Source organism: Hordeum vulgare, chromosome 5H (assembly GCF_904849725.1).
Source record: "Hordeum vulgare subsp. vulgare chromosome 5H, MorexV3_pseudomolecules_assembly, whole genome shotgun sequence".
NCBI classification, from domain to species: domain Eukaryota; kingdom Viridiplantae; phylum Streptophyta; class Magnoliopsida; order Poales; family Poaceae; genus Hordeum; species Hordeum vulgare.
The window spans coordinates 289,731,521-289,746,070 of record NC_058522.1 but is presented as its reverse complement, the minus strand read 5'-3'; the positions used below and the strand labels follow the sequence as shown (position 1 = coordinate 289,746,070).

Genomic DNA, 14,550 nt, shown 5'->3' with positions numbered 1-14,550 from the left:
ATCGCAGCTAAGTCCCCGAGTGCGACGTTTAGTGCACACTCGGAGAAATGTATTACTTAGGTGATTCTTGATCACAGCTAAGTCCCCGAGTGCGACGTTTAGTGCACACTCGGAGGAAGTTAGAACTTAGGCGATTCTGGATCGCAGCTAAGTCCCCGAGTGCGACGTTTAGTGCACACTCGGAGAAATGTATTACTTAGGTGATTCTTGATCACAGCTAAGTCCCCGAGTGCGACGTTTAGTGCACACTCGGAGGAAGTTAGAACTTAGGCGACTCTGGATCGCAGCTAAGTCCCCGAGTGCGAAGTTTAGTGCACACTCGGAGAAATGTATTACTTAGGTGATTCTTGATCACAGCTAAGTCCCCGAGTGCGACGTTTAGTGCACACTCGGAGGAAGTTAGAACTTAGGCGATTATGGATCGCAGCTAACTTTTTTTTTTTGAGACCGGAGTCTGCGACCGCGGAAGAACTTTGAACCTGCAAAAACCCAGTCTGCTTTATATTATTTCACCGATACTTGTTCTTTACATTGCTTCAGTCGACGGTCACGTGTAGAAGCGCTTCAGGAGATCTCCGTTCCATGCTCGCGGCTCGTCTGTCTCCCTATTGACATTGTAGAGTCTGTATGCTCCATTGTTCAGTACCTTTGAGATGATGAAGGGTCCTTCCCAGGCAGGAGCCAACTTGTGAGGTCTTTGTTGATCCACTCGGAGCACCAGGTCGCCTGCTTGGAACGTACGACTCCTGACGTGTCGCGCGTGAAAACGCCACAGATCTTGTTGATAAATGGTTGAGCGAGTCAGTGCCATCTCGCGCTCCTCCTCTAGAAGGTCCACTCCGTCTTGCCTTGCTTGTTCTGCTTCAGCTTCGGAGAAGAGTTCGACCCGTGGAGCATTGTGAAGTAAGTCACTCGGAAGGACTGCTTCTGCTCCGTAGACGAGGAAGAACGGTGATCGCCCTGTAGATCTGTTCGGGGTTGTGCGAAGACCCCAAAGTACTGAAGGTAACTCGGTGACCCATGCGCCAGCGGCGTGTCCCACCTCTCGCAGGAGTCGGGGCTTCAAACCTTGAAGAATAAGCCCATTCGCTCGCTCTGCTTGTCCATTGGATTGAGGATGTGCTACGGAAGCAAAATCCACTCGGATACCTTGGCTTGCACAGAAACCTTTGAATCTGTCTGAGTCAAAGTTTGTCCCGTTATCCGTGATTATGCTGTGAGGTACACCGAATCTGGAGATGATGTCCCTGATAAACTTGACGACCGTTGAAGCGTCGAGTTTCTTGATGGGCTTGACTTCGATCCATTTCGTGAACTTGTCGACTGCCACCAACAGATGTGTGTATCCCCCTTGACCTGTCTTGAATGGTCCGACTGTATCTAATCCCCAAACTGCAAACGGCCACACAAGAGGGATTGTCTTCAACGCAGACGTCGGCTTGTGGGACTTGTTGGAGTAGAAATGACAGCCCTCACATCGGTCGACCATATCTTTAGCCATCTCATTTGCCTGCAGCCAGAAAAAACCAGCCCTGAATGCCTTGGCGACGATTGCTCCCGAAGAGGCGTGATGACCGCAGGTCCCCGAGTGAATATCTTCTAGGATCAGCTGCCCCTCCTCTGGGGAGATGCATCGTTGGAGAACGCCTGAAACGCTCTCCTTGTACAATTGGCCATCAATGACAGTGAATGACTTCGACCTGCGGACTATCTACCTGGCTTGGACTTCTTCTTCTGGTAGTTCCTGTCTAAGGATATATGCAATGATCGGCACAGTCCAATCGGGGATGACAGCAAGAATCTCCATGACCAGATCAACCACAGCAGGTACATCGACTTCAGTCGCTATTGAACTCTTTGGTTGTACTGGTTCTTCTGTAAAAGGATCTTCTTTGACTGAAGGGAGGTGAAGGTGCTCGAGGCAGATGTCACTCGGGACTGGTCTCCGAGTGGATCCGAGTTTTGCCAACTCATCCGCTGCTTGGTTCTTCAGTCTCGGAACATGGTGAAGTTCTAGACCTTCAAACTTCTTCTCAAGCTTCCTCACTGCATTGCAGTATGTGGTCATGTTGGGGTTCCTGACGTCCCACTCTTTCATCACTTGATTGACCACCAAATCTGAATCGCCGTAGACCATCAGGCGACGGACGCCGAGTGAGATGGCCATACGCAACCCGTAGAGGAGAGCTTTATACTCTGCCTCGTTGTTGGAGGAATCGAAGTGTATCTGTAGCACGTACTTGAGCTTGTCGCCCTTTGGCGATATGATCACAACGCCAGCGTCGGAGCCATTCAACATCTTGGACCCATCGAAGAACATTGTCCAATGGGCCGAGTAGATGTGGGTCGGTTGCTGTTGTTCTACCCATTCTGCTATGAAGTCAGCCAGAGCTTGAGACTTAATAGCTTTCTTGGCCTCGAACTTGATATCACAGTACAACATCTCCATTGCCCACTTCGCCACTCGACCTGACGCGTCTCGATTGTGGAGAATTTCCGACAATGGAGCATCAGAAACGACAGACACCGAGTGGTCTTGGAAATAATGGGCCACCTTCTTCGCAGTCATGTAAATCCCGTAAATAAGTTTTTGATAGTGGGGATACCTCTGCTTGGAAGGAGTCAGGACCTCGGAGATGTAGTACACTGGCCGCTGAACTTTGTATGCTTTGCCTTCTTCTTCTCGTTCGACTGTAAGAACAGTACTGACGACTTGATTTGTAGCCACGATATACAGAAGAAGGGGCTCTTTACTGAGCGGAGCAGTAAGAACCGGCTGGGTGGAAAGTAGGACTTTGAGGTCGTCGAACGCGACTTGGGCTTCGTCTGTCCACTCGAAGGTATCTGATTTCTTCATGAGTCGGTACAGAGGAAGTGCTTTCTCGCCGAGTCGACTGACGAACCTGCTCAAAGCCGCTAGGCAACCTGTGAGCCGTTGAACATCGTGTATTCTGACCGGCCTCTCCATTCGGACGATGGTCCCGATCTTTTCGGGGTTGACATCGATCCCTCGTTCGGAAACGAAGAAACCGAGTAACTTTCCGCTGGGAACGCCGAATGAACATTTGGCGGGGTTGAGCTTGATATCGTACCTACGAAGGTTGGCGAATGTTTCTGCCAAGTCAGTCAGCAGGTCGGAACCTTTGCGCGACTTGACTACGATATCATCCATATACGCCTCCACATTCCGACTGATCTGGTCGAGGAGACATTTTTGGATCATGCGCATAAAGGTAGCTCCTGCATTCTTCAAACCGAATGGCATAGTGATGTAGCAGAAGCACCCGAATGGGATGATGAAGGCTGTTTTTAACTCATCGGGACCATACAGACGGATCTGATGATAGCCCGAGTAGGCATCAAGAAATGACAGACGCTCGCAACCCGCAGTTGAATCGACAATTTGATCTATGCGGGGGAGCGGAAAATGGTCTTTAGGGCAGACCTTATTGAGATGCTTGAAGTCGATGCACATTCGGAGCGACTTGTCCTTCTTGGGCACCATGACAACATTGGCGAGCCACTCGGAGTGGTGAACCTCGCGAATGAAGTTGGCCGCCAACAGCTTGGCCACCTCTTCCCCGATTGCCTTCCTCTTGTGCGCGGCGGACCGGCGCAGGCGCTCTCGGATAGGCCGAGCAGTGGAATCAACGTGCAGTCGGTGCTCAGCCAACTCCCTGGGTACACCTGGCATGTCAGAGGGCTTCCATGCGAAGATGTCCCAGTTCTCACGGAGGAATTGGGTGAGCTCGCTTCCTATTTAGGATCGAGGGTGGTGGAGATGTTCATCGGGGTAGCAGTGGCGTCCGTCGGGTGGATGCTGACCTTCTTCGTTTCTCCCGCCGATTGAAATGCAGACTCTGAAGCGGGCTTCTTCGAGTGCATCAGGTCGGCGGGGTCGACTGTTTTCTTGTACTCGTCAAGCTCGAGGACGGCCATCTGCTGGTCGGCGATTCTTGATCCCTGCTGCAGACACTCTTCGGCCCGCTGCCGATTTCCTGTGATGGTGATCACACCCTTCGGACCTGGCATCTTCAGCTTCAGGTATACGTAACATGGACGGGCCATGAAACGCGCATATGCTGGGCGACCCAGAATTGCGTGATAAGCGCTCTGGAAGTCGACCACCTCGAACGTCAGCTTTTCCTTGCGGAAGTTCTTGTCGGAGCCGAAAACGACGTCCAACGCGATCTGGCCGAGTGACTTGGCCTTCCGTCCGGGGACGACTCCATGGAACTGCATGCTGCTCTCGCTGAGTTTGGACATCGGGATGCCCATCCCCTTGAGTGTGTCGGCGTACATGATGTTCAAGCTGATGTCGCCATCCATGAGGACTTTGCGCAGTCGGACTCCTTCCACCACCGGGTCGACGACCAGAGCCTGTCTCCCCGGGGTGGGTACATGTGCTGGATGATCCGACTGGTCAAAGGTGATCGCAGTCTGAGACCATTTGAGGAACTTGGGGCTGGCAGGGGTGGCCATGTTCACCTCCCTGTTCACCAGCTTTAGTCGACTCTTGCTCTCGATGTCAGCAAAAATCATCAGGGTTCCATGGACTTGGGGGAACGAATCCTCCTTATCCTCCTCATCTTGTTCATGGTCCTTCTCACTCGGTTGCCCTTCGCTGAACCCCTGGATCAGGAGGCGACACTGTCGAGTGGTATGCTTCGCATATATGGGGTTGCCCTCTTCATCCATCTTCGTATGAACCGGACATGGCTGGTCCAGGATGGGGTTATTGAACTGCTTCTTCTTGGGGGTGAACTGAGCCTTTCCCTTGCCCTTTAACTTGGCATTGGTTACGGCTGCAGCTTCTGCTTGCGGAGCAGTCGGAGCTTTCTGCTTCTGCTTCCGAGTGTTGCCCCCATCTCCATCAGCGACTGTTTTGTGCTTGCCGCTTCGGATGTGGTCTTCTTCTTCGCCATTAGCGTAGCGCGTCGCTATTTCCATCATCTTGCTCATGGATATGTCGCCCGTTCGGCCGAACTTTAGGTACAGATCCATGTACCGCACGCCTGCCTTGAAGGCGCAGACTGCTTGATACTCGGTAACGTTCTCCACCGTGTGGTAGAGAGTCGTCCAACGCTGGATGAAGTCGCGCAGGGGCTCATTCTGCTTCTGGACGCAGTGCTGGAGCTCCACGAGGCCAGCAGGGCGTTTGCACATCCCCTCGAAGGTCTTGATGAACACTCGGGCAAGACCTGCCCAACTGTAGATGCTTGAGGGGGCCAACTGATTCAGCCACGCTTGCGCCGAGCCGTCGAGCATCAGAGGGAGGTGCTTCATGGCGACATGGTCGTCCCCTTCTCCGATCTGGACCGCCACTCGGTAGTCATCTAGCCACGTTTCCGGCTTGGTCTCTCCTGTAAACTTGCTGATTCCCGTCGACAATCGGAAGTTGGGCGGGATGTCAGCCGAGCGGATGGCTCGACTAAAACACTCGGGACCAGACACGATGGTCCTGCTTCCACTTGGACGGTCCATATCATGACCATCGCGGTGGGCTCGGCCCCTGTCGACCCTTCGCTGGACGATACACCCTCTTGCGTCAGGCCTTGGGTCGGAAGTGTCACCGACGGAACGCCGATTATCATGATGTCGGGGCCCGTGGGGCCCACCCCGCGGAGGGGTGCGTGAACGGCGGCGATCTTCGTGATTTATGGAACGGCTGCCTCCTCTGTGCCGCTGATGGGAACCAGGGCTGTGAACCGACCGATGCGTATTCGCATGAACGGAACTATTATGGATCCTGTTATGCGACTGGGAGACTGCCGAATTCTGCTGCTGCGCCGTGTGCAACAGGGCTCGGATCTGCTCGATTCCCCTACCAGCCTCTGAATCAGTCGGCTGGAGGGAATCGGCTATCTTGGCAGCTGCAGCCAAGTTGAGGAGGGGTGTGCGGAACAACTCCACGTTGCTCCGCCGAGTGTGTCGACTGGCAGAACGGCGAGGCGGACGACGCGCGCCGGACGTTTCGCCGATCTCGTGCTCGTTCCGGCCAGCTTGACGGGGATCTTCATGGGAGTTGGCCATGTGTACTTCTGCTGCAGGCCCGCGACCCGCATACTCGGAAGGAAACTCACTCGGAACCGAGCCCGAGTGCTGGGATTGCGGGGCAACCACAACAGACTCTAGAACCGCCACTTGCGAAGACGCGTTCTGGCGCGCCTGGGCGTGTTGCACCCAACGCTGGAGCCGCGGACGGCGAGACCGCTTGCTGCGGCGCGTGACGGCGGTGCAGGTCGACACCGGAGCCGACTGTTGGAGAAGAAGAATGCCGCGGGCGCCGGCACGGAAGTGCGTAGCCCCACGACGGGGAAGCGCCTCGATGTCGAGGGGCGCATCCCGAAGCCACGCCGAATCGTCGACGATGAAGGAGAGAGCGCCGAAGAAGATCTGGTGACCCATGCTCGAATCTCCACCAGACGACATGACGAAAGGAAGTAGTCGTAAACTCGCCGGAAGTTGCTTAGACGCCTGCCCCACGGTGGGCGCCAACTGTCGTGGGTATAAGCCTGACAGTAGATGTGTAGGGTACGAAAAAGATGGGCAGAGTCCCAGCTACGGCGAGGTTGTATGAGTTCAGGCCCCTCTACGGTGGAGGTAATAGCCCTACGTCTCAGTGCTCTGGGAGCTTGTTGTCGAGTGGAATATGGAATACAAATGAGTTGCCAACCCCTCTACCAGTGGGGGAGGGTGGCTTATATAGAGTGCGCTGCCCTCCACAACGGTTCCGGTACAGGGGTGGAGTAGTGGCGATTGAATGCGTACGTTACAGATAACGTACGCCCTAAATGCTAATAAATGCACCTGAAAACGTACGAACGTTTCCCTCCAGGGGGGTTACGATGTTCCGAGTGGTATACAGTCGGTTAGCTTGATATCCTCCGAGTGCTAGTCTCCGACTGAACGATCGAGGATCTGTTACTGACTGGATGGAGGGAACTCCTTAGTTCAGTCGGAACTGACTAAGGGCCTTGTCCTTTGTGAGGGGTAGTTCTTGGGTAGGACTTACAGGGCAGGCCTATGACCCTACCCTAGGACTATAACCCCATTAGCAGCCGTCGTCGGAGATGCAGCCCTCGAAGCACCACCGCTGAGGCCGTCGCGTCGCGTCGCAAGAGGGCGAGCCTCCCTACACCACGAGATCTGCCGTAGGGCAAAGGAGAAACCCCGCCGCTGTCGTCCGTCACGTGGACTTCTTCCGGCGACCTCCTCCGTCGACGGCGAGGAGGAGTCGGAGATGGGAGAGGGGCCGGCGGCGGCTCGATCTGGGGTTCCGTCCGGACCTACCCTTTTTTTTTTTTTTTTGCATGTATTGTTTTGCTGGAACCTTGATAATTTTTTGCTTCACCGGCTGCAGAGCTCCCAAATGCTCATGTCGTTTTTTGCTGGAACCTAAGTTTGGTTTTGCTGGAAGCGTTTTTTGATTTTGCTTCAAGCCTTCAACCGACCACTGAGTTCTTTAGGTAAGATGCATGTCAACCATGGAGCTCTGATTTGTTGAAACCGGCAACATGCAAAGCTTCCACGGTGAGTTGTTTTGCTTCGACAGCGACAGATGGAAGTGGCGACCAGGGAGAAGGAGGCGATGTGAGCGGCGTGCACCCGGCGATGAGCGTCGTCGGCGAGGGCGGCTGGCGGCACACCTGGCGCTGCAACCATGGCGCGACAAGCTGCAACTGCTGTCGTCCGGTGCTACAGCGGCGTGATGTTGGAGCGGCGACCCGTCATGAAGAGGAGCTGCAGAAAACACGACGGCCGACGATGAGGGATGCGAACGACGGTTACGAGGTTGCAAGCACAGCACAGGAAGGCGGGTGATGCTCGCTGTTGGCTTTGTGTTCTTCCCCCTCCGCCGATGCGTGATTTGAAGAAGACAACGTGGAATAGGGACGAAAGATCCGGACGGTTGAAAGAGCAACGCATTGCACGCAGCATCATAGGAGGACTGGGAGGCGACCAGCTAAAACTTTCGATCAGTGCGCCGGCGTCTAGCAGTCGCCTTCGAGATTTTGTAAACGTGACGACCGTCGTTGATCGCAAGGTTGTTCGGGGCCAATACCAAGTTACCAACAGCTGCTTCCGTATAATCTTAAAATATCTTCAACACCTTATAATTAATATATTAATATATCATATTATAATCGCTTCGGATCTCTGTCGTCGTTTACAACCTCGTCCTCGTATTGAACAAGGGTAATGAACTTATTTATGCCATGATTGAGAATAATTTACTTTCAAACTCATGCAAAATTGGAGTTGAATCACCGAAGGGACCAAAGAAAAGCAGAAGATAGAGGCCCAAAACTTCCATGGCACGAAAATCGGGATTGAAGTTGAACCACCGAAGGCAAAGGAAATGAGAAAATGACACATAGGCTCCTCGCGATCACAACAGTCCAACAGCACAAACCCCCTCTAAACTGAGCCACACACGCCACACGCCGCCGAGGAGAAACCATATTCCAGCCTTCTCCGGCCCGGCACACTATCGCGCCTCTCCACTCATGGCCGCCGCACGCGACCTTGCCGGCAACCAGCCCGGATCCACCCGCGCCTGCATCGGAGAAGACGTCGCCTGGTCGGACGTCACGGGCGTCTACGACCGCGACAACTCCCTCAAGGAGAACACCAACCCTAAATGCTTCATCGTCAAGAACTACCCCGGCCACAGGCACAGGGCCGGCAACGGCGCGGCGCAGCGGTTCTCTGGCAACCTGAAGCCTACGGCGGCGCCCATCATCGGGACCTCCGGATATCTCGGCCAGGGCCAAGGGTGTGCCCGGCGGCACCGCCCACCTGCGATGTTCCCAAAGAATGCCAAGACCGGTGGCGGCGGGCGCAACCCGAAGCCGGCGGTGCCGGAGCCGGGGTCGCCCAAGGTGTCCTGCATAGGGAAGGTCCTATCGGGACGAGAACGCGACCGCCGCCCAGAGCTGATCTCCCAGGAGAAGATGAGGGGCGGGTGCTGCCCCTGGTTCGGTTTCACGATCCGTCGCAGCCGCTCGAGGAAGAGCGCCGTGGAGAGCGTCGACTGGTCTCCGCCTCCCAGGCTGCCTCTGGCCTATGTGGAGCGCAAGGTGGAGGCGAAGGAGGTAAACACGGATCAGGCGCCGCCGCCGGCGCTGGCAGGGATGAGGCGGTTCGCTTCTGGTAGGCGCGTCGCGGATTGGGCGGCCGGGACGGAAGAGGATGGACGCTTGGCGAGATCTGGGCCGTTGTAATGCACGACAGTTTGGTTTGGCGTGGCTTCCTGTTGGTTGTTGCTCTGCTTTCAGATTAGGCGTGTAGATTTGCCAGAAAAAGCGTGTAAGATGAGGATTGAGTTCCAGCTACCATGTACTCCCTTGATAAACTACTCCCTTCGTTCTTAAATATAAATCTTTTAAACGATTTCACTAAGGCCTCGTTTGGTTAAGGGAGATTGGGAGGTTTTGAGAGAAAATCCCCGGGAAGGCCAGAAACCCCACAGATTCTCGGGCGCCCATTTGATAGAGGGGTTTTCTTAGCCCAATCCCCTCCGTTCCCCTTCAATCCCTTCCTATCCATGTGTTTCAAAACCCTCCTCGGCGGATTAGTGGAAGCAAAGCCCCGGGGATTTGAGAGGATTGGGTGGAACAAAGGGATTCACCCAATCCCCTGAAATCCCTCCCTCTCAAAACCTCTCCAATTCCCCTTAACCAAACGAGGCCTAAGGGTCTACATACGGAGCAAAATGATTAAATCTATACTCTAAAGTATGTCTATATACATCCGTACGTAGTCCACTAGTGAAATCTCTACAAAGACTTATATTTAGGAATGGAGGGAGTAATACTTATGATATAAAAACATTTAGATCATTATTTTATTTATCTAAAGCTCTTATATTAATTTACAGAAAAACAATTAATGAAGCTAGTACTCAGAAATATGTGATCTAGATTGGCAGATGATACAAATATTGGCTTGGTCTAGGCTATCCCGATAATGTGTGGTTGTTCAAATATATATTTTCTATCTGTGCCGTTTCGGCTTTAGCTTTACATATAAAGCAGATCGGAAAAGTGTTTCGAGGATGATGGTATCTTGCCAAAGAAATCCTAATAGTTGGAGACAAGGGGTTAACTATATACCACAACGATCATATACTCCTTAACAGGTGACTAAGCATTGCGTCCATATGTCTTTGCCTTTTTTCAATGATGGTGGATTTTTCCTGCTAATGCATTGTGAAAACTTCATTCTCTTGTTGCTTCTTCTTCTTGAGCTCTTTAATTTCAACTATCTCGGCAAAAAGTGTTTCATTCAGCTCACATAGCATGTGCCTTTTTTGCATGTGCCTCGTGAATTACAACGATGTGTTCTAGCTCATGGATGTGTTCACGAGAGGATGAATTTTTCCTGGAGGAGGATGATACACCCATGCTCCAATGTAACGTGCTTGGGGAGATTTTTTCCTCAAGAATTTGTATGCGAGGTATTGTTGTCGTATCAAGCTCTTTCAATGGTGTATGTTTGATCCTCGACTCACTCTGCAATATGATTGATAGCACTGTCAAAGCAGTGTTTGATAATTTGAATAATTATGATCAAACTTATATCGTATTTATCAATTGCTAAATATTAATACCCCAAGTCATATAGTAATCCAACATAAAGCATTTTCAATAAGGTAGTACAAATGCTTACCATATGTGTGAAGTGGGAATCACATTTTGTAGGTGCACTGTTGTTGCTTAGCTTCACGCTAGATGGTTTTCCTTGTTTCTTGCCACGAAGTGCCTATGATATGAAGCCCAAATTTATAACGATGTGCCCAGTAGTACGGATTGACAAGTTGAAGAGCGAAGAGTGTGTATTACATACATTGGAGTGATCCTCACACCGCTGGTCCACAAGTTTCTCCAATTTTCTTCATTTATATACTCAGGCTTTAGTGATATAGCCTGCTCATGGGTGCTTTTTTACCTTGATCCAGTAATTGTTCCTATCTAGAATTTCGCGACCATATTTCCTCAAAATAACAACGCACATTTCTGCTGTAAATGCATCCTTCAGGTCAATATGGAGCTTTCCCTACAGAAAACATACACCCAATTATGATACAACATGTGCACGTCTAGTTTTAACAAATATATGACATCACAAGTTCAAGTTATAGATGAAGTAGTAATGAGGAAATAAAGTTTAACCGTGTGAATAGATGGATCGTTGATTGTAAATCTTATTGCAGTTGAAGATAAAGGTATGTTGGTTGTGGTGCTTCTTCTGTAGTGCCAATGTACAACCATACTTTGCCTGCCCGGATGCACTTGATGACATAATTTATAAAAAAATCTAGAAGTCGTACAAATCTGATGTACAAGAAATGTGTACACGTGAAGTAGTTTTTTGAAGATTACCATGATCTTGACCTATATCAATTTGACTGGCATCATCCGACCCCTGTGAATGCGTATCAATTTCATAGGCAATATATTTTCTAAGCACACATTTGGCTATAGGATAATCGTCCTCTGATGTTTCTTCTTTAATCTTGAAGTACATATGTGCTTGTTTGATAGCAGCAGATGTAGATTCAGACATGACTTGTTACTATGCATGTTCATAAATAATGTGAATACAGATTCAATGGGTACCACATACTCCATAAGTAGATTGTATTAGTAAGATTAAGAGCTAGTAATGCACTACCAAATCTAGAACAACATTTATCTCAAGAAAGGAAAAAACATTCAATTATGAAAACACCACACAAGGTTTAATAAGAACATGCGTACTAAATTACTGTAACCTTAGATAGAACTAACTGCAGTACGCCATATACTATGGCTAATTTATTAATAAACTACATACTAAATTGGTATAACCCTAGATAGAATTAGTTGTTGTACGGAGCCTACAGTTTGATTACTTGTCTGAAAGAACAACGTGTGAAAACCTACAAGCACGTGCAAATCTTAAAAGGGACGGTGGGCGAGAGGGGGGAGAGTAATTACTTACTAGTCTAGGATTAGGTTTTGGGGTCAACAGGAGAATTTTAAGTTTTTGCCGCTTTGAAGGACGCTGGACGCCGGCGAAGGATCTATTTACCCGTCACAAATGTACTAGATTAGGGGAAGAACGGACATATGAGGGACGGTGCGAATGAAATTGTGGGTTCATTTGGTGAATTGGGAAGAAGCTTTTTATGGTGGGTGGGGGAAAATGAGCATGATATTTAAAATAGCTTGAGGGAACAAAAAAGAGAGGGAAAAAAAGAGAGGGAACGAAAGAGCGGAGGGAAGAAGAAATTTGGAGCGAATGAAAATAATAATGGAAGGTTGAACCTTTTTTGAGTAAAAGGAAGGTGGAACATAATTTGCGTGCACGTATGTACGTATGCATTTCTTGCATTTTCCATAAAAAAATATAATCCAACATCAATACATTCAAAAAATTGTGCAACTTGTCATGTGGTCTCATGATGGATATATTACATACAACAAAAAATGTTATGAAAAATGGCAAATCGTTTGGTGATGTTTAGCTTAGAAGAATTTTATTTGTCATGCCAAAGTCGAGTGAACAAGTTTGCAATGAGTTGTTATTTTCCTTGTACATGACAAATAAACAATAATTTACATTTGATCATATAATAGTTCTTTGTTTGTGTGAAGTTTGAAATGATGTTACCACTTGACATCTCCTTCTAGTTGTTCACCCTATTTAAAAATCCAGATGCTATGCGCTTTTGTACCCCTACTAAGACTACTTCCATACCCCTAGTGCATTCAAGTTCTTGATTCAAATAACTTAGTCTAGATGTGTTTTATCATTCAATGTGGTATTCCTTTCATTTTTCATGTACTCATAACTGATGACCCACAAGTATAGGGGAACAATCGTAGTACTTTTGCTAAGTAAGATTGTTGAACCCAAAGAGGAGCACAAGGAAATGACAAGCAATTTTTAGCGAGTTATTCCCTGCAACTGATGTGAGTTAGAGTGACAAAAAGTTTTGTAGCGAGATAATTCATAAAAAGTAACAAATAATAATAGTAGAAAGTGTACATCAAGGTAGCACAATCCTTTTTATAGCAAAGGACAAGCTTGAAAGTTCTCTTTTTTCGAAAAGGAGGAACAAGCCCCGGACCTCTGCATCAATCTGATGCATGCAACCATATATGAAACAAGTATGAAAACAAAGTCTTTGATCCACAATGGGCTCGCAATCTAAGCATAAAAACAAGTACGAAAATAACTAAAAACTGCCACATCTGGTGAGACCAAAAGCAGGCTATGATGCCTATACACCTAGCCTATTATTAGCTCGCCATACAAATTCGCTGAGGATAGCCCATGTGACCATCTCCCACCGGTTGCACCCAATAGCCATAAGCTCCCTCGAGTTCACATGAGTGAGTAATGACCACATACGGATCCAAGCCGTGGCTTGCTTAGTCTCACTCATGTGTTGGTTTCCCTCCAAGCTTAAAGGGTGATGTAGCACAGCGACGACAAGTATTTTCCTCAGTTAAGAAACCAAGGTATCAATCCAGTAGGAAGATCCACAAGACTATGTAAGCAGCACCCACACACAAATAGCAAATCCTCGCAACCCAATGCGTGGAGGGGTTGTCAATCCCCTCTGGGTAAAGTAAGGATAGATTGATAGATGAAAATAAGAGTGATGGAAAATAGAATGCAACAAGGTATTTTGGGGCATTTTGATAATATAGATCTGAAAGTAAAAGAGAAAATGAAGTTGAAACGCAAATAGCAAAGTAGAGATTCCAAATAGATGATGTGAAGTAGACCCGAGGGCCGTAGGTTTCACTAGTGGATTCTCTCGAGAAATAACAAACGGTGGATAGACAAATTACTGTTGGGAAATTCATAGAACAAAAAATGCTTATGAAAACATTCAAGACAATGATCATGTATATAGGTATCACATCCAAGATAAGTAGGTCGACTTCTGCCTGCGTCTACTTCTATTACTCCACACACCGACCGCTATCGAGCATGCATCTAGTGTATTAAGTTCATGAAGAAAGGGAGTAATTCCTTAAGAATGATGACATGATGTAGACAAGATCTATTGAAGTAGGAATAGACCCCATTGCTTTATCCTTGATAGCAACGATGCATGCATGTCATGTCTCTTTCTATCACTGAAATTGAGCACCGCAAGATCGAACCCACCACAAAGCACCTCTTCCCATCGCAAGATAAAAGATCAAGTTGTCCACAGAAAAACCAAATATCAGAGAAGAAATACGAGGCTATAATAATCAAGCATGAATATTTTTTCATAGATCTCATCATAAACACAAGATTCATCGGATCCCAACAAACACATCACAAAAGAAAGAGTTACATCATATGGATATCCAAGAGACCATTGTATTGATAAACAAAACGAGAGATAAAGCCATCTGGCTACTGCCTACAAACACGTAGGTTTGATATGAACTACTCATGCATCATAGGAGGAGCACCAATGAGGATGGTGAACCCCTCCGTGATCGTGGTCCTCTCCGGAACGGGCTCTATATTGGATTTCGTGGCTCTAGAACTTGC

General features: G+C 48.8%; 1 protein-coding gene across 1 annotated transcript; it reads left to right on the top strand.

Moving 5' to 3' along the window:
• Window positions 1–8,279: 8,279 nt before the first annotated feature.
• LOC123395986 lies at window positions 8,280–9,401 on the top strand. The gene has a single exon (XM_045091009.1). It carries the CDS (start codon window positions 8,511–8,513, stop codon window positions 9,225–9,227), a length of 717 nt encoding a protein of 238 aa, XP_044946944.1. The 5' UTR covers window positions 8,280–8,510; the 3' UTR covers window positions 9,228–9,401.
• The last annotated feature ends 5,149 nt before the right edge of the window (window positions 9,402–14,550 follow it).

Coding starts and splice junctions, on each gene's coding strand:
- LOC123395986 (XM_045091009.1), top strand. CDS start 8,511: ATGGCCGCCGCACGCGACCTTGCCGGCAACCAGCCCGGATCCACCCGC.